The following is a 27,390-nucleotide window of genomic DNA, read 5'->3' on the forward strand; positions in this document are numbered from 1 at the left end:
CATCTTTATCTGTCACAGAGCAAAATAGAACCCCAAACCTTAATTTAATAAAGGAGTAATTAATTTACAACCTTATTTTGAGAGAAAAATCAGTGATGATGAAAAAGTGTTACTATATATATGCCCTCTTTCAATCTTCCTTTTTAAAAAAAAGTACCCCTCTGGCTTTGTTCTCAACACTCTCAGTTTCTACTTACATTAAAAATAATTCATTGGAGAACAGAAGACTTCTAGAATTTTTGTTTAAATTTCACTTTATCATTTTTTTTTGCATATTTGAACTTTTTTTAAAGCATTAAAATTTAATAAATTTAGAACGTGACACCTAGCTTTGAGTTGCCACAGAAATTTCTGCATGCTTCTAAGACTCCAGCTCAGATGTCAATGATTTTCTAAAGCTTTCCTGGGTTTTCTCAGCAGAGTTGTTAAGATAGCACCCTCTTGTTGTTTTAAGCATTTATTCAGAGATCTGGGATATATCTCTCTCTCTGATTTGACTGTGGCTCCCCCAGAGAGGGGCATGTGTTTTTCATCTCCCTATACTCGGATGCCTGCTCTATAAATATTGTTAAGTAAATGAATGAACAAATAAAGAAAAAATGTTAAATTTTAATTCAAAGCATAATTATTATAAATTGCCTTTTAAAAAAATTTTATTTTAGGCAAAATCCAACAGAAAGACTGGGAAATCTGAAGAATGGAATCAATGACATTAAGAGACACAGGTACGTAGTTCCCTGCCCAGAAAATATAGCAATTTTTAGAAAAACGTGGTAATCTTGATGGTTCCCTCAGTAGGCCACAAGGGTCCCTTTACAGATGCTCAATTTTTCCTTTTTGGTGTTTTATTTTTAATTTGTGTTTTACTAGATGTAGGTACAATAATCAACCTCAAAGTGATTTCTCTAATGCTGGAAATTCATATCAAGAATAGATGAAGATATAAAACAAGTTACAAAATCACATCTTCAAGTTATAGCAACATAGCTTTTTATCCACTGCTATGCTTATTATTTTTTTTCATATCAACTTGGATTCTATAGAGGAATTAAGTTCCAATTTTGACATTTGGCTTCTAATTAAAGTAGGATACAGACATTGTTGTCAATATTCAAGAGGATGGGTCAGCTAAATCAACTGTTTGTTTTTTTTAAAGATTGGCCAGTTTCCAATCTTATTTTTTTGTTTTTCTGCTCTTTCTCCCCAAATCCCCCCAGTACGTAGTTGTATATAGTTTTTAGTTGTGGGTCCTTCTAGTTGTGGCATGTGGGACGCTGCGTCAGCATGGCCTAATGAGAGTTGCCATATCCGCGCCCAGGATCTGAAACAGCAAAACCCTGGGCCACCGAAGTGGAGCGCACGAACTTAACCACTCAGCCACGGGCTGGCCCTAAATCAACTGTTAAATAGTATTCTATCCCAGTTTTTTCTGGTTTGTTTTTGAGTTTTTTTGTGAGAAAGATTCGTCCTGAGCTAGCATCCATTGCCAATTCTCCTCTGTTTTTGCTTGAGGAAGGTTAGCCCTGAGCTAAAATCTGTGCCAATTTTTCCTCTACTTTGCATGTGGGACACCACCACAGCAGGGGTGATGAGTGGAGCAGGTCCACAACTGGGATCCGAACCCGTGAACCCAGGTTGCCAAAGCGGAGCATGTGAAACTTTAATGACTCTGCCACGAGGCAGGCCCCCTCTACTCCACTTTTAATTAATATTATATCTTTCTTTTAAATACAATTTTCCTTTGACTAGCTCTCCAAATTTTGAAACCTCATGTTGTATTTTACTTTTTGTGTAAAGTACATTGATTTGCACAAAACCTCAAACAATCTTTTATCCTTACATGGTAATCTAACATGTACATTTTCAGTTCTGTGAATTTCCAAAGCTGGCCTTCAGAACCACTGATAAGTTCCATAAGATATCCTCTCTGACTTGGTGACATATGTGGAAGTTCAAGCCTTCAAGATTTTTTTTTAAATCTATGCCTAGCTAAATCCTGCAATCCTCAAGATGTTTTGATTTTGCTTATGATTCACAAATATGAAATCTTACCTATTGATAGTACCATTGATAATACAAAAAAATAAATTTGAGAATTTCATTATTGAAAACCTTCGAACACACTGATGTTTACTTTCAGACATGAAAACACTTCTCTATACTTCATTCCTTTCTGGATATTTTTACTGAAGAATTAGGGGCACATCAACACAGTGTGAAAATAAAGGGAGAGATGCTGCTCAATAGAAACGCTATTCATTTTTCTTAACAGTAGCAGTGCAGCTTCAAAAGAAGAATCCCCAAGCTGCCAACCCTGCTCTATCTATTCATGAACTTACTTGAAATAAAGCCATGTATTCAGCATTGTAAATTCATATGGGCTCTGCCTTGGGGTGTATTAGGAAGGGAGGGAGTCATAGAGACAGACAGACACATCTGTCGATTTTATAGACATCAAAATGCTTATTGTTTTGTTCTGTGTCGTCCTTTGAATTGCCTTCAGTGTAAAGCTCATTATTTGTCTTAGATTCCAATTTATCTTTCTTCCTACGTGCTGTTATCACAATTTCTTTTCTCATTATAAAATGACACATAAACACACCCATTCATATTGAACAAACAAGTGTCCTGTCAATTAAAGTCATTCTTCCAATATGTTTTCCTCCTTTCCCTCATTAAAGAAGCATCTTCATGTTTTGCTCTGAGGTAGTTGGGAAATTGAAGTGATGCCATTGTTAACAGGCTCCAGTTTTATCTTTTACTTCTCATTTACCTGAGGCTCATTTAAATGGAGCTGTCAAAGTGCAGTTGGATGCTCATGCAAATTAATACTAAAGGATTTTCTCACCTCGGCCTGGTAACGAAGAATTTTGAGTTTCCATCCCTGTAGGAATTAACTCACCCACTCTTCTTAGAAGGCAGGGTGTTCTTTGCCGAGTAACTGCGGAGTCGGAGTGCAGTGTGTAGGGTAGAGTCCGCTAATAAGCGGTAGCAGATTTACACAGTGCCTTCCCGGGAGCCCTGGAAGCTTAAAAACATTATTCACCCTATTTTCGTAGTGCTTTTTAAGATATAAAGCTTGGGCAGAAGTGCCTGAAAGGTAGATATCTCTCTGCCTTCAAATAGGAATGTTCTAAAACCCTCCACAAGTCTCCAAGGTATATAGCTTCTCTACCCAGTATATTCTTGGAATTAAAAAAACAATTCTTTCTAAAATTTGCCATCAGATTTTCCCACTCTTCCCTAAAGTAAAACTGTGATTTTTTTTTTTTTTAGAGGACTGTTCATTTTAACTTTGTATGTAAAAACAATACAGTGAAACATGGCATATTGTTATATGTGTATCCAGTCTGTGTTGAATCATCTTTCCTAAAAATAGAGTTCTTCCCTCCCCTATTTATGAGCTAACTTACAAACCAGGCAGCAGTCATATCTCCCAACTCCTGTCTGAAAAGAGGTATAATATATTTGTAGGGAACAATTAAATCTTTCCTGCTAGGTAGAGGAGCAATTTGTTTCAAGTGTCTTAATGTTACCTTTAATATTTCTAGTCCCTAAAATTACTTTCAAGAATAGCTTCTACAAGTCTTCTAAAAATGAAGAAGCAATTTATGTGCTGTTGCTGCTAATAATTCTTTGGTGAATATTTTTCACACACGAGTGCATGCTGGCACTTGCATTACTTAAAATGTGGTTAATGTCAAAAGGCCAAGTGTTAAGTGAATAGCCACTCATGTTGAGTAAATATTGCCGTAAGTCAAATTGTAACAAGTACTCAGCAAGAAATGCATAGGCTCTTTGATTCAGTAGAGTAACAGTAATGATTTTTATTAATATTTATAGAGTAGCTTCTGGATAGAGAGCATTATAAAATATGTTAAAAGGAATTGTGGCAGTATTTGGTGGCCAAAGAAAAGAATCCACAGAACTGTGTACCTAGAAATCCCTAAAAATGGAGCTTCAGTCATGCAAAGAAGCTGATGGGTGGGTCAAGAAGAGGACTCCTGTGGTTTCGTAGCTAGGACAGGGGAAGCCGTACAGCTGAGGTTGCTGTCTGACTCTCACTCTTTGATTTAGAGTCTCGGCAGCTTATCCCAAAATGGCACTCTGGGTTAAGAATGACGTCTGAAATGGAATGTACCAGAGCCTGCCCTCTCTGTTTTCAGTACTGTCTCGCTTGCTAAGTTTAGACTTGGAGTGGGAAACCCAGTCAAGGACTGAACCAAAACGAACTCCAGGGGTGGGAGGGATTGAGAAGGGTGGAAGAGCGTCGCTTCTGGTATGGCTGATGGGCAGAGGAATGTGACAGCCCCCTAAAAGTCTCCCAGTCTTCAGTCTCACACCTCCCACCACCATCCTGCCCGATCACAGACCATTGTGGTCATTCTCCACATATCAGCCAGAATTATCTTTGGAAAACATATCTAGACTGCATCATTTCCTTAGAACTTTCTCATTGCTTCCCATTTCGCGTAAAATCCTGATTCCTTACTGTGTCCTACAATGTCCTACATGATCTGGTCTCTGGACATTTCTCAGACACATTTTTTTTCCCCTAGTTTTCCCTGCATTCACCAAACTTCAGCTCATTCTCATCACTTCCTTCCATTTGGAAATCACTTGCCACAGATCTTCCCATGGCTTCCCCCTTCTCTTCATTCTGGCCTTAATTCAGATATCACTTCTTCAAAGACCACCCCAGCTAAAAGCAGCCTCTCCTAACCCATCCCCATCCCAGTCGTCATCTACCACTTTATTCTCTTTTATCTTCCTAGTACTTACTAGTATCTGAAATTTGTTTAAGTATTTCTATTGTTTACTTGTTTTTGTTTCTTACCTTCCACCAAAATAAAAACATCGTAGGAGCAGAGTCTTTATTTCATTGATGCCTGGGCCCAAATTGACTTTGTACAAATTTTTGTTGCCTGGCTGACCTGACCTTGGTGACCTAATAGAAGAGATCAGTGGATACAGAACAATATTGTTCCATGTTACTTATAAGATCCTGAGAGACAGAGTACATTGTTTGTGTCTGAAAAAAGAAAGGCCTCCTTACTTTTGCTGTTATATTACTAGCCCACCAAGCTTGACATGTATCATAAAGACCAGATCAACCCTTTTAGATTAATGATATGGAAGCAATAAGTGAAAGAACTTTAGCTGGCCATCAGCTTAATCCCATATTTTCACAGATTGCTGTAGAATACTTTTTAAAACCCTTGGTACTTTTTAGATCCTTATCTCCACCATGGTAGTGTGACATTATAGACGTGAGAGTAAGAGGTCCTCTGTAAGCATGTTCTCTGGTGGAGTCATCCAGTTGTTCAACAGATGTTTATTGGACCCCTGTTCTGTGTCAAGTACTGCTCCAAGTGTTAGGGACACAGAAGGAGAGGAAGCAGATGAAAATCCCTGTCCTCAGGGAGCTTGCATTCTTGTGGGGAAGATGGAAAATAAACAAGACACTTAAATAAGTATACACTGGATAATTAGATAGCAATAGTCTTAAGGAGAAAAAATTAAGCAGGGAAAGAAGAGTGGAAGTATGGAGGGGGTGGTACAATGTTGATTGGATAACCAAAGAAGCCCTCATTAAGAAGAAGAGATTTGAGAAAAGACCTGAAGGTGATGAGAGAACAAACCCTGTGGAAATCCCGCGAAAGAACAATCCACCCAGAGGGCCAGAGTGCAAAGGTCTTGAAGTGGGAGCATCGTGGCTTGTTGGAGAAGTGGCGAGAAGATGACTAAGCAAGAGTGAGATTAAGAGCAAAGTAGGAGAGTGGTCAAGTGGGAGAAGTGTGGAGGGGGTAAGGATGGTTTTGTAAGGCCTTATGGGTTATATAGTAAAGAGTTTGCCTTTTACACTGAGTGAAATGGGAAGCATTGAATAGTTTTGTACAGAGGAGTGATGCGAGCTCACTCAGGTTTTAAATGATCACTCTTGCTCCTGGGTTGTTTTCCACGAAGAAGAGCAAGAGGACCCATTGGGAGGTTATTGTAATAATACAGGCAAGGAATAATTGTGGCTTGGCCCATGCAGGTGGAGTGAAGTTGTTGAGAATTTGTCAGATTCTGAATACAGATATATTTTGAAGGTGGTACTGACAGGATTTGCTTACTGAGGTAGGATGTGAGAGAAAGGATAACTCCAAGGTGTCTTTGGTTTGAGCAACTGGAAGAGTTGAGGCAAGTTTTTTTGGGAAAATTTGGAGCTCCACTGTGGACATGATACATACTACATGATACATGCGTGTTAGACATGCATGTTAGACATCCAGTAGGGAGACAAATAGCGGTTGTAGATATTAGCCTGTAAATCAATGGGGAGATCTTGGTTGGAAACAGAAACATGGGAGTAATCAGGATATAAATGCTTAAAGCCACAAGACTGAATGAGATTACCCAGGAAGTGAGAGTAGGTAAAAAAAGAAGATGTCAAAGGACTGAGCCCTGGAGGACACCAACTTCCTATGGAAAAAGCAGTGGAAAATGAGGGAAAGCAACCAAGAAGATAGGAAGAAAACTGGGACAATAGCATGTCCTCAAAGCCAAGTGAAGAAGGATTTCAGGAAGTGTGATTGATGAACTGTGGCAAATGCTATGTAGGTCAAATAAGATGAAACTGAGAATTGAGGCCATTCAATGGAGCAGAGAGGGTGAAACCTGATTATAGTGTGGTCAGGAGAAAATGAGTAGATAGAGTGCTTTAGATAACTCAAGGAGTTTTCCCCCAATGGAAAGAAAGGAGAGAAATGGAGTGAGAGTTGAGTGAGAGTTGGAAGGGAGCACAGCTCAATGGAGGATGTTTTGTGTTTGGAAGAAATAAAATGTCTCCCTGCTGATGGGAGTGATCCAGCAGGGAAGATGTTGAAGATTCAGGAGGAGGAGAATTGCAGGAGCATGACTTTGAATAGAGAAGGATATGTGGGATGGAGTACACAGGAGAGAAGCAGACCTTAGCTAGAAGCAAAGGCAGTTAGTTCATAGTACAGGAGAGAAGGGAACACACAGATGTAGGTGGGTAGGCAAGTACGCTGGTGCAAGGTTGTGGAAGTTCTCTTTTTTGCTTCAGTTCTCTCTGTGAAAAAGGAAGCCAGGTCATCATTTGGGAGTGAGGGTAGGGAGAGGTTCTGGAAGTTTGAGGAGAGAGGACAAAGTATGAGTTAGGAGTCTAAGGGAGTGTGACAGTGAGTGGGACAGGGAAATCTAGACTGATTGCTGGGCAGCATTAAGGGCCCCTTGGAGTTCATGGGCATGACTTTAATGTGAGACCAGACGACCAGCACGGTTGAGTGTTTTTCTCCGACTACTTGCAGCTGCCCTGTTGCAGGCAGGGAGCAGGCAACAAAATGGATTGACAAATACTTGACTTGCAAATAGTTTATCAGACAAGTAATAGTCCTCTGTACTTTTCTCATTTCTCAGGTGGTTGAATGGTTTCAATTGGGAGGGACTGAAAGCACGGAACCTTCCATCACCCTTACAAAGAGAGGTATGGTACCTACCATATTACTCTTGATTCTTTTGTAGATATTTGTTTTCGTAAATAAATTTTAGAGGCGTGTGTATAACAGATTTTAGATTTTTTAAATAGTTTCTAAAAATTAAGTTAAAATGTCATAGCAATTGTGATTATAAGGACTAAATAGTATTACCTATTTGCTGGGCATTAACTCAGCTCTCAGGAACCAACTACATAGTCCCCAAGTAATCAGCGTTAGTCAGGCTGGCAGAGGGCTCTGGAAATGTAATATGAACCTTATAGGTAATTTTAAATTTTCTAGTAACCACATTAAAAAGGTGCAATTATCATAGTATGTCCAAAATATTATCATTTCAATATGTAATCAACGTAAAATATTAATGAGATGTTACATTTATTTTTTCATACTAAGCTTTCAAAATCCCAAGTGGATTTTAAACTTTCAGCACATCTCAGTTTGGGCTAGCCACATTTCAAGTGCTCACTCACCACATGTTGCTGGTCGGACAGCCCAGCTCCAGAGAAAGTAGGACGTTTCCTAACTTGGGGAACCAATGACTCAAGAATGATCTAGGTCAACACCCTACAGACTTTATGCTGTGTTCTTTCTAGAGGAATTTTGGAGATCTGTGTCTCCCCTTGTACCTTTTTAGAATGACATCTGAATTTTTTCATCATACATTTAAATCATTGTGTAGAATGTAATTTCTAGTATGTTGTAAATATTGACGTTTTAAAGTAAAACATTACTGTTACTTCACTCCTTTAAATATGTCCAATGTAATCTAAATACTGTTAAGATTTGATACTCATCAGCTATTTAAAAAATACAGAGAGAATTATTACATCATTCCTTTTTCTCTCTGAATTCATATTTCCATGTTTCTATTCCATTTTCCCTGCAAAATTTCATTCTAATGTAGAATAATTTTATGCTTGGCAATCTTTAATTGATAATTTTTTTTTTTTTTTGAGAAAGATTAGCCCTGAGCTAACATCTGTTGCCAATCCTCCTCCTTTTGCTGAGGAAGACTGGCCCTGAGCTAACGTCTGTTCCTATCTTCCTCTATTTTATATGTGGGACACCTGCCACACTGTGGCTTGATAAGTGGTACATAGGTCTGTGCCTGGGATCCGAACCAGCAAACCCTGGGCCATTGAAGTGGAGCATGTGAACTTAACCCCTACGCCACCGGGCCAGCCCTGAATTGATAATTCTTTAAGTGCCTTCAATTATGGTTTTATGAACTGTAAAATTGTTGTGACAGCAGAAGTTTCTGTGACAACACAAATATGTCTTCTGGATTCAATTATAATTACATTTTTATAACATGTGGTATCAAACAACATAAATATATTACAAAATTTGAGAGTAATTATTAAATGAATATTTTTTGAAAAGAAATTATTTAATGTACCTGTGGATATATGCTGTTTATTAAAAGAATGGGATCAGGGGCCAGCCTGGTGGCATGGTGGTTGGGATTGCGTGCTCTGCTTTGGCAGCCTGTGGTTGCAGGCTTGGATCCCGGGCGCAGACCTGCACACCACTCATCTGGCCGTGCTGTGGCACATCCCACACAAAATGGAGGAAGATGGGCACAGATGTTAGCTCAGCGACACTCTTCCTCACCTCCGCCCCTCCAAAAAAGGGATCATTCTCTACATCAATTCTATTCCTGTTGAAAATTTTATAGATGAAAGTGCTAAGAGTAGTTTTCACATAGATAAGTAAATGGAAGTGAGGATTTTATAATAGCAATGTCACTTTGAATGCCTTCTGAGTGATCTCCTCACCCTCCCAAAAAACACATTATGATCTGTCATAAATAGTATTTTTAATGATATATCAGCTGATAATTCAATTAGATACTTCTTAAATTTGTTTCAAAGCAAAGAACTGGAAAGCACCTGATTCACAAAATAGTTTAATTCCAAGGTCATTTCACTCTTTCAACAGAGTCAATAATATTTTGAATTGTTCCTTTGTTTGGCATTCTGGAAACTTTTATATGGGTCAATTAACCATATGAAAATTCAAAGTTGGTGAGAAACTTTTATAAAGTGGAAGAAAGATTCTGGAAAATTTTGATTTTTTTGAGTATTTGCTTTTAAAATGTTTTTCAATTTGAAAAAAATAGATGTCATTTCAGTCACTTTTTCTTTTGGAAATAACTTATTGGGCCAGATAGCTTCTATTGAATGTAATTCAGTGACCCCATCCATTTGGTCTAAAGGGGATATCTCATGAGGTTGAGAGTGTGACTGAAAAATAATTGGTCACCCTTCCCTTATGTGTAACTTACCAGCGGTTGCAGTATAAAATCTGTGTGAAGATGTAGAGAGCATTCTCCATGTGTAATAGCATGCTCAGTCAACATTGTCCTCACCTTTGGTTTAATCCTTTCTCTATTAGCTCAGTGGACCCACAGATCACAGCTACTTTGACAAGTATCCTCCTGAGAAGGGAGTGCCTCCAGATGAGCTGTCAGGCTGGGATAAAGACTTCTGACAGAAAAAAAGATGATTACTGCCTGTCTACTACCGAAGAGGACTATGAGCACCGATAATCCAACACTGATAATTTCTCTCTTTGGAGTACTATAATATGTTTTGAAAGACCTTTAGGGAAAAGAAATCGCTGCCCATGGGCTGAGGTGGACGATAGTGGGTATGGAGGTGGTTCTAAATTATAATATCTCATTTAGTGCTGTGAATTATTCATATATTCCATTCTTCGCTTTTCTCAAATGTTGAAGGCTGTCCACAGTCAGAACCATCTTTGTTGAAGGGGCATAGTTTTCTCTGCAATCTATTGCTCCACCCCAGGCAGACTCATCTCCTTTGAGTCCTAATAAGGCTTACAAACTGTCTTGCCCTTGAGCAACTAACTAAGTCGTGCAAATAGAAGGAAGAGAAAGGTGAATTTTGCAAGGGAAGATTTCCCTGCTCTCAACAACTCTGTGAAGTCATTATGGCGTCTTAAAGTGGTGGTTTGCAGAAATCTCGTAGTCAGTAGAGCTCTTGATTTTACCTGCATTCAACCTAGAAACACATTACTATGCTTCTGATACTAGTCTGGCGAAAGGCAAGTTTGAGTATTTAGTCAGTATTGACCACTCCCTAAAATAAACGAATTAATTAATCCAACCAAGTAATTATATTCTATTGGGGAACTTAGAAAAAATAAACCAATCAAAAATTCTTTTTCATTCTCCTGTGACCAGCTGTGATCCCTCAGAGACTCTTCCAAAGGCTTCTTAGAGGTGGTTATACTGTGTGGTAAGCGATGGGCCTTGGGAAGGTTTTATCTTATATACTAAATGTTTTCACAATCAAAGTAGAAAACACACAGCAACAAAATTGTGAAGGCTTTTCCTTCCCATGAAATATGGAAGAGGAAATTCTAATAGGTGAGGTTGCTGACTTTCAGACTCTCAGATATTTTGGCCAATTCTGTGATTGTTGCTATTAAAAGACCAAGAGTATGGAAGAACCACAATTACTTTTTAATGAAGATCCCATTGGCAAATGTTGGTACACTCTAATCACTGCTGTGTTAATAACTCTTTTAAAATACATTTGAGTCATGGATGTGTTTATGATTTTAGATGGTTAAGGCAGGCAAGCCGCTGGAGAAGTGATGGGACTTTAGAAGTACAAGTCACCTGGCATCTGCCCTCCTCCTGTCTCCTCCTTGCAGTCTTCCAAATACTGAAGAGAATAGTAGTTTCGATAACATTGGACACCAGTACCTACGAGCTTTACTAGTGAATGTTTTTATGTGTCCACCACCGTCACTCCCTTATCTTCCTTCCAGAACGGATGGGAAACAGGCTTTCTCTGTAACTTCTTGATCTGGCAGAGTAAAAATAACATCTAAGTTATTGCATTATTCAAGGTTCTGGTTCTATTTTCATTTGCTCATCTTCTATGGGAAAAGCAGCCTCTATCCATACCCCACCCGTATATTCAATGTTCAGAGAAAGTCAGCTATATGCTTCCCAAAGAGTTAGACCAGATAAGTAAGGCCCAACCCAAGAAGGTGCGTCCTTAACAAACTGAATTCCCACATTTAGAATCCTTTTGCTGAACCAAAGAATTTTTGTTTCCTGGAGTAGTATTTTTAAAGATTATGTACTGTACATAGAAGAACCATTTTTAATAGGATTGACATAACCTGCTTAATGAATTTCTAAGATTTTTAAAAGATTTTTATTTGCATTTGGTTTGTAAGCACTGTATGTTTTTCCATGTATATATTTTTAAATTACCCACTTATAAATGTAGGAAATTTATGTATTGGGTGGATATTAGAACTGTACAGTTATAATAGTAATGATATTCTCAAAGGAGATTAATAGTTGTAATTCAAAAAAGGCCGACATATTTACAAATAAAAACCAACTTAGGTTACTACAGGTTTATTTTGCCTACGATTGGCCATATCAATGTGTAATTGCCACATGTGATTTTATTGTGTTTCTTTAGAATACTTTATAAAGATGAAGAAATGAGAGACTGAACTATAATATGATCCCAATTCTACTATTTTGTATTTGGGTGACCTTGGGAAAAATAACTTTACTTCTTTGAGTACCAGCTTTCTCATTTGTAGAAAAAGGCACAGTAAAGTAATACTACTTTAGATGCCTGTTTTGGGGATTAAATAAGATATCTAGAGAGTCCTTTACTGATATCTGTGAAATAATCAATGCTGCATAGGTGAGAGCTACTGTTAACTGTCTCAGTTAGAATTAAAGGGGCCTTAATAACCATCTAGTTCTGAATCTTATGTATCATTGGTATCTGTATGCACAGTTGTACCAATTAAATCCAGTATCTATCTTTTCCTTTTCTTTTAAACCATGAAGTAAAGATGGTTGATCAAACTTTAGTGCATAAGATGAAGAGTTAACCCTCACCAAAATGAAGTGCTTTATTAAGAGCTCACTTAAATTTCTAAATTTTAATTTTTTTATGAATTAAGGAGATATATATGTGTATATTTTTTTCCTTAGGAAATTATCCCTCTATATACAAACCCATCATATTTCTAATCATTAAATAATTCTTAAGCTCTCTTTCCTAGGTGCAAAGCTAGTTTTTCATTCTTGAGTCTCTTCTCTGTGGGGTCAACTTTTCATAATTATAGTTTCTTAATCATTTTTTCTCTAAATTTAAAATATATGGAGGGAGGAGAATGTAGTGGTGAAAAGGGAGGGATTTGGAATAAAAAAGATCTGGGTTTGAATTCTAGCTCTGCCCAGATTTGTGTGACCTTGAACAACAAACCACATCTTTATTCATTGGTAACTTGAGTTGCACATGTAAAGCTTTGAAACGTTGGGCCAGAATATTATTACTTGTAGGTCATTGATTATAAACATTTGGAAATAAATATATGCTTATATTTCTTTGGGCATAATAACAAATCCTTGTTCTTTATTGGCAGGCATTGTACTAGAAGTATTTATACCATTATCTCATTTGCATAAAATTCTAAAATAATTATAAACACACTGACTGTTGACTGCTCTCAAAGCTAAATGTTGGCCTCAAATATGCATTTTATTCACAATTTTGCTGTGATGGTTTTACTTGGCTTAGTCCCAGTTACTATGATCAAATAACAAATTATCCACAACTTAGTCACTTAAGACAACCATTTTATTGTTCTAGATTCTGTGGGTCAGAAATTCAGACAGCACATGGCAAGGATGGCTTGTCCCTGTGCCCCAGTATCTGGGGCATCAAGTGGAAGGACTCAAAGACTGGGATGATTCAATAGCTGGTAGCTAGAATCACATGATGGTCTTGTTCAGCTTCATATCTGGAGCCCAGGCTGGAGCTGCTCAAAGACTAGGACTGCTGACCAGGGTGCCTACCCATGTTTCCTCCATGGCTTGGATTCCTCATATCATGGTGTCCTTAAACCAATCACACTCCTTGCATGGTAGCTTAGGACTCCAAGAGCAAGTATTCCAGCCAACAAAGGAGAAGCTGCACGATTCTTTATAAGCCAGCTTTAGAGTCACATAACATCACTTCTGCCGTACTCTATCGGTGGAAACACTTTACAAGCCCATCCAGATTTGAGTGGAGGGAGCAGAGACTCCACTTCTTCGTGAAGTTTCAAAAAATTTGCAAGCAAGTTTTAAGACTGCCACAACCCACGATCTGGCTACAGATGACTTATATTACTGCCGTATGCAAAATAAATTCATTCCCTCTGAAGAGCCTCCCTAAAAATATCATGTCATTACAGCATCAGGCTCAGACTCAAGGTTAGGAACGTGTCATCTAAATCCATTCTGGGGTGGATGAGGCTCCTCAGGTATAGTTCCTTGGATACATTCTTTTAGGTCAGAAGGCCTGTGAACTAAGTAAACAAATATCTGTCCCCACACTCACAACACTAAATCCTGAGATGATCAAAGGATAACCACAATAGATCCCTGCATTCAGAGAAGGAGAAGATGGGAGGCACAAAGCAATCACTGGCCCCTAGAATTCTGAAATTTGGTCCGACACATGTTACCATTTCTCTGCTTAGGGATAAGTCCTACTCCCTGTGAGTTGTTCTCTGTAGCTCTCGGCTCCACCTTGTAGAATCTTGGTTCTGCCTTCTGAGTCCTCCTTCCTTTTCTATAAGATATGGCTGGTATTTGCAGCTGACTTCTTAGCCTGTTCCCTGCCCATAAATGTTTGGTGGTAGAGATGCCTCTTTTCAATTTGTCTGTCTCTTTATGCCAAGCTGATACATTTCCTTTAAAAACTTCATGAGTTTCCTGTGTGTGAATTTATGCTCCACTCCATTTAACAAAGCTACACTCACAAATCTTTCCTGTAGAGATGCGCTGTGTAAAGCAACTCTTAGAAGTTCTGTGTTTTAGAACAGTGTACACAGCACATGCTTAAGATGCTCAGAAGGCCTTTTGTCTGTCTGAAAGATTGTGGTAGACAGCTTAGAAGATGGCTTCCAATGATCCCTACTTATGGTATTCATGCCATTTTCTAATCCCCTCTCCTTGGGTGTTGACTGAACATAGTGACTTCCTTCTAACAAATAGAATATAATAAAAAGTGATGGGATGTCACTTCTGAGATTAGGTTACAAAGTGACTCTGCTTCTGTTCTGCTCACCCTCTTGCTCTCTCATTTGCTTACTCTGATGGAAGCCAGCTGCCATGGTGTGACTTCTCTATGGATAGGTCCATGTGGCAAATAGCTGAGGGAGCCTCTGGCCAACAGCCAATGAGGAAATGAGACTCTCAGTCCCACAACTTGTGATGAACTGAATCCTGCCAACAACCACAGGAGTGTGCTCGGAAGCACACCCTCCACCCGTAGAGCCTTCAGATGAGACTATAGCCCCAGCCAGCACCTCGACTGCTGCCTAGTGAGAGTCCAGGAGTCAGAGGTGTCAGGTGAACAACTGCCCAGTTCCTGACCCACAGAAACTGTGAGATAAGAAATGTTTGTTGCTCTAAACCACCAAGTTGGGAAGGAAAGATGGACATGAAGTGGGAGAAGCAAGAACAAAGTGGACACAAGTAGACAAACTGGAATTCTTGAGGAAAAAACTGGAATTTGTGATGACAAACCAGACCTAGGAGGACAAAGTGGAACCTGGGTCTGCCTTTCTTGGTTGCCAACCTTGGTCAGATGGGTGGCCTGCAGGATAACCTGGCACCTTTCACATATCCCTGGCTTGGGGTTTGCAGCTGCTGAAGGAGCAGTCTTGCTGGAGCTGGAGGAACCATAGACCTGGGTGCCACCCTTTGCCGAAAGGTGAGCTAGCAGATCGGCAACAGTGTGCATGAACCGCAGTAGTACTTGCTCTTCCACTGATCTTCAGAGTGTAAATATGGCTGCTACTCTCTTCTGCATTTCAGATCTTATGCAAATTTCTCTTGTAGCAAAGCCTAACTCAGAACCATACAGAGAAGGGAATTCTGGGAAACATATTTCTAGCTTAGCTAGTTGTCGGAGTACAAAGTCACTCAATTTCAAACCTAGTAAAATATGTAATATATGGTTATTAGGTAATTTATTTAGTTTTGAATTTTTAAGTAATGAAATTTTCTTCCTCTCTTTCTGCTCAACATTTATCAAAGTGTACAGAGGACATGGGCCACATGACTCAGATGAAACCAGCGATAACAATTTGTCTCAGGTGATTTACAGGTGAGCTCTAAATCGAACTAGAGCTGGAACATTTTCAGTTTTGGAAAATATAAACCCAAGATATTTTTGTTTAATTGTTGGTTACTAAATTAGAAGTGATATAATGAAAAGTAATATGAAATGTGTTGTAAGTATAAACTTCCTCAGTGAGGAAAAAACAGACATGTGCTGAGAAAAAAAAAAAAAAGAAAATATGGTGTGCTAAAGGAAGATCACCAGTAGTGCATCAGTCCTGGAAACCACGCAGAGCGAATGGGGCTTACTCTGGAGGGAGTGGGGAGAGTGCCAGGGGTCACACTCCAACACAAGCTGAAAACAAGTCAACTATCCAATCCTGCCATTTACGATTCAGGAAGGTGCTAGATGGCTCCGTGGATCATAAAAGGCAGGACCTGGAAAGTTGCTCTCTTCTGTATTCTGCTGGGTCAGCCCCTTTTAGCATCTGTGTTCAGTTTTGTATTTAGGAAGGATAGTCAAAAAATTAAAGTATGCCTAGAAATACTTAAAAATTCCATCCATGAGTCAAGGCCAAAAAAAAGTAAAGTATAGAAAGTCTGATAAAAACTTTAAAATATATGTTTTTCTTTTTGAGGGTCCATGAGGATCAAAGGGAGTAAGGGGTATCCTCTTATTCTAATGGATAGTGAATGTGAAGAGTAATATTTAATACATGTCTTAATTGATTCATTCAACAATTATTCATGGAGCACTGTTCCAGGCACTGTTGTAGGTGCTGAGGACACAGCAGAGGGACAGAAGTCAGTCCTATGTGTACTAGTAATTATTAGACAACTAGGCTAGCACTGATGACCTCCAGGTGGTGTGTGATTATGGATACTTTCCTTCTTTGTCTATTTTCTATGTTTTATACACTGAACTTATGTAATAAAGAACAAAACTTACTTTAAAAGATAAATCTGAATCAGAGAGATAGACTAGATACCAGAATGATCATTTAAAAAAAGGACTCTTGGGGCTGGCCTGGTGGTGTAGTGGTTAAGTTTGTGCACTCTGCTTTGATGGCCCGGGCTTTGCAGGCCTGGATCTGGGCTCCGACCTAGCACCGCTTGTCAAGCCACACTGTGGCAGCATCCCACATGAAACAGAGGAAGGTTGGCAACAGATGTTAGCTCAGGGCCAGTCTTCCTCAGACACAAAAAAAAGGACTGTTGAACATCAACGACAAATTTCCCCGTCATCGGGTTATAGGCAGCAGGCTGACATGACCTCTCAGGCCTCTCCAGCATTAGGTGCCTATTTACTGAAACCTTTGAGTCAAACTCTTACAGCCTCTCTTTGTTCTTTGCCTCTCCATTCTGACACATTTCCACAGGATGCAGATTAAGCCTTCCACTTGATAGCAGCGGGTAATTTACTTCTTTAGGTGTTTTTAGCTGTTTCTGAAGAATACTTAGTTCTGTTTCTGCCAGACTTCCAATGCCTTGGCTCTCTACCTTCTCCTCCTCCGCAGGCAGAGGATCTTCTGACAACAAATTCTCTCTGCTAAATGCATATGTGTGAATTAATTAATTAGTTAATTAACTGTTTGATTGATTCTCTCAAAAATTTGTGTGCCTACTCTGTGCCAGGCACTGGTGTTCAGCAATGAGCAATGTAGACAAGATCTTGATCGTGAAGCTTATGGTCTAGTTGCAAGACGATGACAGTAAGTAGTTAAACAAATGGGGAACATTACAAAACAACATAAAATTTGGATGTGCATAGAGAAAATATAAATTAAAAAAATGTAGCTGTGGTTTATCTTGTCTCCTTTGAGCTTCCACCTACTTCTTAGTGGGAGGTGGGGAATTAAGTCTCATCCAGTTTAAAGTTAATCTAATTAAATAATTTAAACAGTCTCTCTAGGGCAGTGGTTCTCAAGTTTTGGTGAGTTTCAAATTTTGATGAGGAACAATACAAATATTAAGGCCCAGCCCCCATTCCACTTCAAGGAGCTGAGCCTCTGTGGGTATTATTAGCTCCCCAAGTAGTTCTGATAAACCACAAAGTATGAAAGCCATTGTTCTATAAAATGTTCAGTCTCTCAGGCAAAAATGCTCAGGCTCTCATTTAACGTCTCTTCTAATTACATCCCTGATCAAGATGGAGGATGAGTTAAGGCTCCAAGGCCAGATGTCTAGTACTTGATTGCTATTTGTTTGACTGATGTTCTTGGCAGAAGTTTATGGCTGGAGAAGCTCATCATCTGTCCTCTCTGGGCCAAAACAGGGCCCAAAGCCTCCCTTGATGACTTGGGTTCCCCTTGGCTACTCCTGGCACTGCAGACCTTTGGGGTTTGACTGTGGTCCCTTCCAGCTCTAGCTGAGACCTGCTTTGCAGAACTCACTACAAAGGCCACTGCTCCCTACAAGGTAATCTCCTCTGATAAGCTCCCCAGCTGAGACCTACTGAGAGTTATAGGTCCTGCTTTTACAATGCAGAAGCAAGAGGACTGCCTGAGGCCTCTGCAGGCTGTGCTGTGCCCCCAAGGTTACTCTGCTGCCTTTGCTGTAGGGCGGCCTGTGATGAATCCTAAACGGAAAGGAGGGGCTTCCTCTCCTCTCTCTTTCTTTCCAAAGTGCCCTCCTGGAGGAGGCTTTCTCCTCTCTCTTCTGTCTGGACTTCCATTACACACATAAAATTCTCTGGTCTCTTCCACAAAGCCTGATCCTTTATAGGCTAAAGGAGATAGAGGAATTTGGATAATCCTTTCTCAAGACCAAAGCTTAGCTTTTGAATTTCAAATGCTTAATGTTACCAAAGACTTTCTCAGGGCAACCTACTGGAACTAATCCTAATCAGCAGGTGGATGATTCTAGAAAAGAACCAAGATTTATTCCCAGGAAGGCAAAAATAAGATCACATCAATCATTTAAAAGAGAATTATTTCCCCTTTGCAAAAATAAATAAGCAAGAACCTTTCACCGCAGTGATAAACTCTATTCATACAATTAAACAGGATGATGTGATAGAGTGGGGCTGAGAAGTGAGAAGGGCTTTGACTAAGCGGTCAGGAAATGCTTTCCCAAGGAGGTGACATTTGAGCTGAGACCTGAAGGGTAAAAGGAAACAGCCTTGAGACAGAGAAATCAAAGGCAAAAGCTGTGGGGGTATTAATGAATTTGGCATGTTTGAGAAACAGAAAGAAGTCTTGTAAATTTCCAGAATAGTGAGAGCTCAGAGAGGTAGGTGGAGCCAGATTATGAGAACCCCATAGGCCATGGTAAAGATTTGTTTCTATTCCAAATGAAATATAAAGCCATTTGATTTTTTTTTTTGTCTTTTGGAGCAGGGGAGTGACTTGATCTGATTTATGTTTTCAAAAGATCACTCTGGTGGCTGTGCTATGATGGAACATAGATCAGGTAATAAAGGAAGCAGGCAGACCAGTTAGCAGGCAGTTGAATCCTTTAATTCAGGGGGAAACTAATGGGAGCTGGCTCAGACTAGCCTGTCAAATGGGTCATGTACAAGGAGTGATGGGTAGATTGGGGCTGTGTTTTGGAGAGAGGTGACAGGATTGGATGTGAAGAGTGAGAGAGAGGAAGCAAGCAAGATGATTCCTGGGGTTTTCAAAGTTCTAGGTGAGTAAATATATACAGGTATATGTATGTGTGTATATCTGTATATGTATATGTAAGTATATGTCTTTGTATATATAAAAATATATATTTAATTCTTTAAAAGTACCCTTTCTTCTTCTAAAAACAATTTGCAGACTGTGATCTGAGTTATTTTTCAAGTAGGGTTGCCAGGTTGTATATTGATTACAACTATACAACATAAAAAAAGGAAAGGGATTGACATTTTAAGCACTTATGTAACAGACAGTGTGCCCAGTACTTTATAAATGTTCTCTCCCTTGGAATTTATGCCTCAGCTTTACAAACTTATTGTTTCTACTATTTAATAGATAAGGAAGCTTGATCATGGAGGGAAAAGAAACTAATGCACTTCAAAATTTATTCAACCAACATTTTTAAAGGACCTACTGTGTGCCTTAGATTCTTAGTTGATGATCAGAATGGGTAACATCATTACTATTACTATGACCATTTACTGGGGAAAAAAAAAGAGTTTTAAATCCTCCTTATTGTATGGTATATTTTCTGGGTGCAAAACTAGTTAACCTGAAAGACCTTGCCTTTCATGCACTAACTTAAACCAGACATAACAGCTGTGGTCAAAAATATTCTCAAACATACACTGTACCAGGATGTCATCAAAATATGTATATTATGTGTAAGTAAGGTTGTAATGGTGTTAGATGGTGGAGTGTGACCAGACGGGGAGTGTTCTAAACTTAGCTTTCTCTCTCTCTGCGTGCTAAGTTCAACTTCTACTACCTTTTTCGTTTTCGTTGGAACAAAGCAGAGTTGGGGACACCAGCTCTTTCGTGTGGCTGCTCCATCAGTCGTCTTCAGTTACTAGTCACATCAAGTCTTTCTTTTGCAGGAGTCTACACCTCCCTTCTATGGAATAGACCCAATCCGCAAACTCCAATGCCATTTTCATAGCCTCCCTTGGTTAGCTGTTCTGTACTTTTTTCAAACTCAAGCTCAATTCTGGTCATCCCCAGCAGGTCTGGGCCATCAAATTTATCTTCTATTTTTCACATAGGACTTACTGATATTTTTGTTTCTATGACTTGCATTCATGATGTGCAAGTATGAAATAAATGAACAAGATTATTTATGATGGTAGTAAATACATATTCAAAAGACTGTTGGCTACTCAGGGAAGTTACCTGCAGAATCACGTAATGAAACAATTTATCCTTTACTCCAACTGATCTCTAGATAGAAAGGGCAACCTAAGGTCATATGGAAACAAATCAGAAATCTATACAAGCCAAATCTGAAAAAATGGATGAGTAGGAATGATAAGCAGTACCATTTGGGTTCAAAATAATGGGCTGTTATCAAGAGAAGAAATGGACCTGTAAACTAGAGGGATGCCAGTATTTTTGGAGTAAGTGTGTAGCCAAACTTTTTGCAGTCAGTGTGTAGCCTCCATGCTGTAGGCATGGAGGGCAGCACTCATTTAGAAGAGTGAGTTCTAACACGCTTGCTAAATATTAGGTCATATTACCCTACTCCCACCTTCCTCTTACACTTGCCAGATTTTTTCATCTTAATTTTTTTACTACCTCAGTTAAAGCTTGCTGCTACTGCTACTCTTTAATCAAATTCTGGGAATTCACATTTTCAACTTCTACCATATTATAAGGTTTTTTACTTGTTGCCAAACATGTCTAAAAACACGATTCTTCATCTTTCATCCCCCAAATCTTGCTTCTCTTCCCACTTCTCCATGGAGAAGCCAAAGGGCTGTCAAACTCAACCTCCATGGCCTGTACAGGCCAACCAGCTGATATAAAGATACAACTGTAAATTCACTACTTTCAATTTAATCCTCTATTCAGGACTCTGGTGTTCTCTCTCTCTTCATTCTTCACAAGTGCTCTATCAAATCAAATCTTCACCACTCTTCTCAACTCCTTCGACCTATCGCTCCTTACAAACGACTCCAGCTCCTACTTCATTTTTAATATCTCCTGTGTAACAGTAACTCCAAGTCCCCACCTCCAGACCGAAACTTACTGCTGAGCTGCAGACCAGTAGTCCTCCAAATGTATCCACCTACATTTTCATATTACCACAAACTCAGTTCAAAACTTAACTTTTGCAGCCGGCCTGGTGGCACTGCGGTTAAGTGTGCACGTTCTGCTTCAGCAGCCCGGGGTTCGCTGGTTCGGATCCCAGGTGTGGACATGGCACTGCTTGTCAAGCCATGCTGTGGTAGGCGTCCCACATATAAAGTAGAGGAAGATGGGCACAGATGTTAGCTCAGGGCCAGTCTTCCTCAGCAAAAAGAGGAGGATTGGCAGCAGATGTTAGCTCAGGGCTAATCTTCCTAAAGAAAAAAAAACACCTTAACTTCTCCTTCTGCATCTCCCATCTCTGTTAAATCTAACACCATCTCTTGCTAGGGTTATTTGAACTCTTTAAGATTGTTCTCCTTGCCTCCAGCCTAGATTTCTGTTAGTTAGCATTGGTATTTCTGTTAGAGTGTTTTTACCCAAAACACAAATTTAATGACAGAAAACCACTTTGCCTATATTCATTTTGCTTAAAAGCACTTCATCCAAATTAAAATTTAAGTTTTATGTTAAATTAAATTTTGGATAAAGGGTCTTTAGATTCATCAAAGAGGTACGTGTTGTGTTCAAAGTAGATTGGAAGAAACAACCAAGCACACAATGTAATAAAACTAGAACCAGGAATAGGATAGGCCCCAAACAACTATTCAGTAGGAAATTAGATAATTTTTTTCAAAATGATTCTGTTTTAAAGATGACTTTAAAATATAAAATTTCATGGTATAAATTAATAAGAACATGAGCAATACATTTCAAAAACCTGTGGGATATAGTTAAATAGTACTCAGAAGAAGGTTGAGATTCTTACATGAACTTATTAAAACACTATGAGAATTGAAAATAAGTGAACTCCATATTCACCTCAAGAGGCTAGTGTAGGGGAGGAAGACATTTCCTCTTCCCAAATGTGGGTTCGTCTGGCTGGAGAACGAATTAAATTCACATGAGACAGAATAGCAAGAGAAAATTAAACAAAGCTTTATGAGGAACCATGGCCCGGGGCCTTTCTTCCTGAAGGAAGAAAGGGCACCGAAGAAGTGGGGTGCACATAGTGGTTATATACCCCCAAACAGGGTGTTTCACATGTGATTGAAATGTCCCTCCCACAATAGTCACAAGATTGCCCTGTTAGCACAGTGCTTGATGGACACAGCAGGTAATGGTCTGCTATCTTGGTGGGCGCAGCAGGAGGGAAGTCTATTGTCTGGAGCTGGGCGGTCACAGGTGAGGGCAGCAATCAGTTCCTTCCCTAAGGAAAGATGCTCAATCCTTAAAAAATGCCAACGGTTGGGAGGGGGAGGGAAGTCAGTTACAGGAGGTTACCAGACAAGCACAATAAAATGCAGATTTAAGTCCTTGCCTTTGGTATTGATTAAGAGTTTTCAGAGAGAAGGTCATCGCCTTTCTTCTTCCTGGTACAGGGAGGGAGGCACCTTTCACAGATAGAGATTTACCTTACAAACGTAAATGTGTCCTAACAAAGAGCAAGTTCCATTCCTCAGAGCCTCCTTGCCTGTCCCAGTTTATCAAAAGCAACGAGCCTCAAATAATCCTGATGCCAAAGAGACATATCTTGGGGTGGCCAATTTCAGGTCCCCACACTAGAAGAAGAAAACTCCAAGGAAATTAGAAGAAATTATTTTATTGATCAAAGCATTACTTAATGAAAGAAAAAAGACTTTACATCCTTACTACAGAAAAAAGGGGATCTTTTGAAAACATCATTATAATACAAAAAATATGCAAGATAGACCCTGGAGGAAAAAGAGAAAACATAAAACAATGATGCTAAGACTAAGAAAAAGAATAATTACAGATCTGAATTAATTTAAATGAGAAAACAAATAACAAATATAGCTGAAAAGGATAATTTCCAAGAGCATGTAAATTACTAAAAGTCAACGCATGTAGAATAGCTGAATTGCCCAAAAGGAAATGGTAACCACCTACCCCCACACGGCAGTCAGCTCAGAAAATTTAATAGTGTTCAATAGACAATTCCTATGATACTCAAACTCTTCCCAGTTTATTCTTTATAGCTAGTATAACCAGGATATCCAACTATAGTATAGAATGGAAAAAAAGTGCAGTAATCGTTTTATAAAAATGGATGCAAAGTCCTAAATTAGATATCACATATCAAATCCAAAACCATATTACAAAATATACAAAAAAATTCACTCACTGTAACCAAGTAGAGTTTAACTCTTAACTATTTGGAAATATATTAATGTTATTTATAAGACAAATAGATTAAGGGAAGAATATATAATCATATTAATAGGTCATTTAAAAAAGATAAAATTTAAGATCCAATTTGGAAAAATCTCTTTGTAAGAGAAACTAGGTATTTTTTCAAATGAACTTGACAAATTGTTTCTAAAGTTGATCTGGAATAATATATTCAAAAGAATAGTCAAAAACTTTAAAAAATAAGAACATTATTATTATCTTATATTTGTGAAGAAATTTGCAACTTCCAAATAATTCTCATGTGAATTATTAAAGTTGATTTGAGGTGCAGCTAGGACCTGTACTGCTCTCCACTGGATCAAGCCACCATTATCTTTTATCTAGATTATTGAAAGAGTGACCTTGCTGCTCTCAAAGCTCCTACTTTGAAACACTCTAACTGCATTGTATATTCTCAGTACAGCAGCCCGAGTGATACTGTGAAATATAAGCTAGACAATATCATTTCTCTCTACAAAATCCTGTGATGACGTTCCACCTCATTCAGAGGAAAAGCCAAAATCATTTGTCCCTGTCGCCTAACCCACTACACCTCTGTCTGTTACCTTCCTGACCTCCTGTCCCCCCTCTTTCTCTCACTCACTCCACTACAATCACATTGGCCTCCTTGCTCTTCCTCAAACATGGCGATTACACTCCACCTCAGGGTCTTTGCACTGGCTCCTCCCTTGGCCAGAAATGCCTTTCCCCAACACATTTACCTTCTGTAGATTTTGACTCAAATCTCACCTTCTCAGTGTGGTTTTTCTTGATGACCCTACTTAGAATTGCAAGTGTCTTGATGCTCTTTATCCCTCTTCCCCTTGTTACTTTATTCCATAGAGTTTACTGCTCTCTAATACAATATACATTTTATATATTTACCTACATTCTTTGCTTATTTTCTGTCTTCCTCCAGTAGAATGTAACCTTGATGCTCCATCTCCAGTGTCTAGAACAGTGCTTGGCATATGTAGGCACTCAGCAAAAATTTATTGCATGAATGAATGAATGAATGCATGAATTACAGATGAGGTAACTGAACACAGACAGTTAAGTAGCTTCGCCCATGTTAGCAAAACTTCATCGGCACCTCCGTCTTCTGATTCCCTAACCCAAGATAGTTCTCCAGTATGCTCTTTTATCACTGTGCTATCCATATCACAAATTTGAATTAGTTTTGGTTGTCTGTTACTTTTAAATACTTCCAAATGAATAGATTTTGTTTCCTTACACGAGAACCACAGAATTTAGAGTATAGCTTGAGTCTGTTGATTTCTCAAATATTTTCTTTTTAGAATTTGACTGCTTTTTTTAAAATTAGAGCTATAACCTAACAAAGACCCTAAAATGTTCAAATCAGCATATTAAATAGAAGAGCATGTTAGACCAAGTTGTGCACAGATATGCAAAATTCTATTTTTATGAATGCAATGAGATGTAGATAATTTATCTAGAAATGCCAAGATTTACAGCAAATCCAGGGGATGTCATCTTTAAGTTTTTATATGGGACCATCCACTTTATCCCAACGTTCTGACCTTCACATCGAGCTGCAAGATCCAATCTGTCCTCATGCATTTTTGCCTGAGAATTTTAGTGTTTATCAGGGAATTAGAGAGAGGGAAAATAAAGGTGTTAGATTATTTTTCTGTCTGAACTGCATGAATTAAAAGAAAACCTACAGGGATAGGCAATGTTATATATTTTTTAACGTACTGAAAATATACCAGGGGTTTTAACCTGAAAGCTTCCTCTGTCGTGCAAGTCACACTTATGGCACGCACTTACTCTCTGGTTAAATGATTGGGTATTTTCCCAAGCCTGTCTTTTAAAAGCCTCAATCATTCTGAAGCTAAATAATGTGAAGGTTGATGCTGGGGAACTCTGGCACATTCATGACAAACTTGAGCTGTTTAGAGGGGAAAATATTTAGACATATTAGTGTAAATCTATAAGGTGGTATTTTCTCTATTTCTAAATGAGGCCTGAGTTAACTTGACTGATGGTGTGCCTCCTGGGGAAGCTGGGGTGATCCATTTTTGGACAAGTGAAGCAAATAATCTTAAATTTTAAAAAGTGGGAATGCCCAGAGCTGTAATTGCCATTCCTTGTTCTGTCTTACTTTCCAGCCATGTCTCATTTGTGTTTATATTTGATGGGTCAGGGAAATGTGGGTGACTGCTTAAAACTGCAAATTTAAGAAGTATTCCAAAGCATAGAAAAGGAAAATTACAAAATTTGCCATGTCCTCTGTGAAAAACTGACTGAACAATAAATAATGTGACAAAAGGCACTCTTTAATATTATTTCCTGAAAAAGTTTTGATTGGATCCAAGATCAAGAGGAGTTTCATTCTAGATCCATTTGACATTTAATCCTTTAGATTAAGAGGTGAAACTATTTCTTGACTGTTTCCTATTTCAGAGCAGCAGCCTTCCCTCCCCAGGAGAATCTAATAGCTCAGAAAACTTTGGGGGCAGAAATATCTCATTGAGGACAAGGATGCACAGACTACTCTTTCGCTTGAAAAGGAATAAAGATAAGGGAGATGGGAGGAGAGAGAGGGAGGCTATGAACATCTAAATGCAACTTCAAAATTCCACTGGAGCCTCACAAATGGAGAATTAGCTCACAAGAAAGAGACAGACAAACCCTTTGATCTTCAGCCTTGTCTGGAATTGTCCCCCTTGACAGCAAGGGCCGCCTAAGAACAGTTTCTGCCCAAAGGCGGGGTCACCTTCTGGTTGACCTGAGGGTCACCGCGTGCACGTGGAAGCTGGCAGGCGCTTGCGTGTGCAGGCTCCCCTCTTCAGGCTAATAACTGGACTCCATCTAGCGGTCAGAAGAACGAACTGGGCTCTAGCTGCTTGCATGAGGAGACTTTAAACCAAAGCAAACAGACTGTTGTTGAGATCTGACAGCTGCTGTTGTCAGAGGGTCTGAGGTGACTAAATAAAACAGCAGCAACAGAACCCAGCGCCCCCGGGCCCTCCGCGTCAGGCGCTCTGGTACCTCCATTTGCAGGTCAGAGCCTCTGTGCCTGACGCCCTGTAGGCGTGCGCTGCTTTTGCTCAATCCACCGGTTTTGTGTGATGCATTTTACCGTTATGATGGTGGAAAGAGAACCGGGTGGAGCGTCAGGAGGTTGTCTCTGCTCTGTGACTCTGGGCAGGTCCGTGGGGCTAAACTCTGTGGGACAGCTTCCTTGTGTCTAAGATGAGGGGGAGTGTAAAGCTTTCCTCTGCTCGTTGGTTGATTTAATACCTGCCAGCCCCTCTGCTGGGTTTGTGTGGGTCAAGGAGCTCAAAGTTCAAGAGAAGAGGTAAAGTTTAATGTAAATGTTTAGAATACATTGTAGAAGGCACTAAATTCCATACCAGAAGGCCAAGAGAGAGTTCCATGCAGAAGTCTGAGGTTAGATAATTACTCCTAGGTGGTAGGAGCGAAGATATGACATAGAGTATTGATCTGTATCTGCATCTGTGTCTGTGACCCTCTATGACTGCATCCATGTCCATGTCTAGTCTCCGTGTGTGTACACATATAAATATATACACACGTACCTGCACAGTCAATTTAAAAAATTCACAATCAATAAAAGATAGATAACCACCTGGGGAAAATATTTGGAACATGAACAACAGATAAAAATTTCTTATCATTAATGTATGACGAATTTTTCCAAATGAATAATAAAAACACAAACTCCTTAGTGACAAAATGAGCAAAGGATATGAACAGGTCACTTTAAAAAAATAATTACAAATATTAAAAAATCTGTTAAAAATATATTTAAGCTTATCAACAATTAGATAAATTA

General features: G+C 39.1%; 1 protein-coding gene across 2 annotated transcripts in view; it reads left to right on the forward strand.

The window, feature by feature from the left end:
• PRKG2 (protein kinase cGMP-dependent 2) overlaps positions 1 to 12,918 on the forward strand; it is a 99,910-nt gene extending 86,992 nt beyond the window's left edge. For both annotated transcript variants that reach the window (XM_070612713.1, XM_070612714.1), the window contains 3 exons: positions 663 to 725; positions 7,426 to 7,492; positions 9,900 to 12,918. In XM_070612713.1, the coding sequence (XP_070468814.1) occupies positions 663 to 725; positions 7,426 to 7,492; positions 9,900 to 9,995 (226 nt within the window). In that variant the 3' untranslated portion in view covers positions 9,996 to 12,918. The remainder of the gene's footprint in view (positions 1 to 662; positions 726 to 7,425; positions 7,493 to 9,899) is intronic.
• The last annotated feature ends 14,472 nt before the right edge of the window (positions 12,919 to 27,390 follow it).

The sequence above is a fragment of the Equus przewalskii genome, chromosome 3 (assembly GCF_037783145.1).
Source record: "Equus przewalskii isolate Varuska chromosome 3, EquPr2, whole genome shotgun sequence".
Lineage (NCBI taxonomy): Eukaryota > Metazoa > Chordata > Mammalia > Perissodactyla > Equidae > Equus > Equus przewalskii.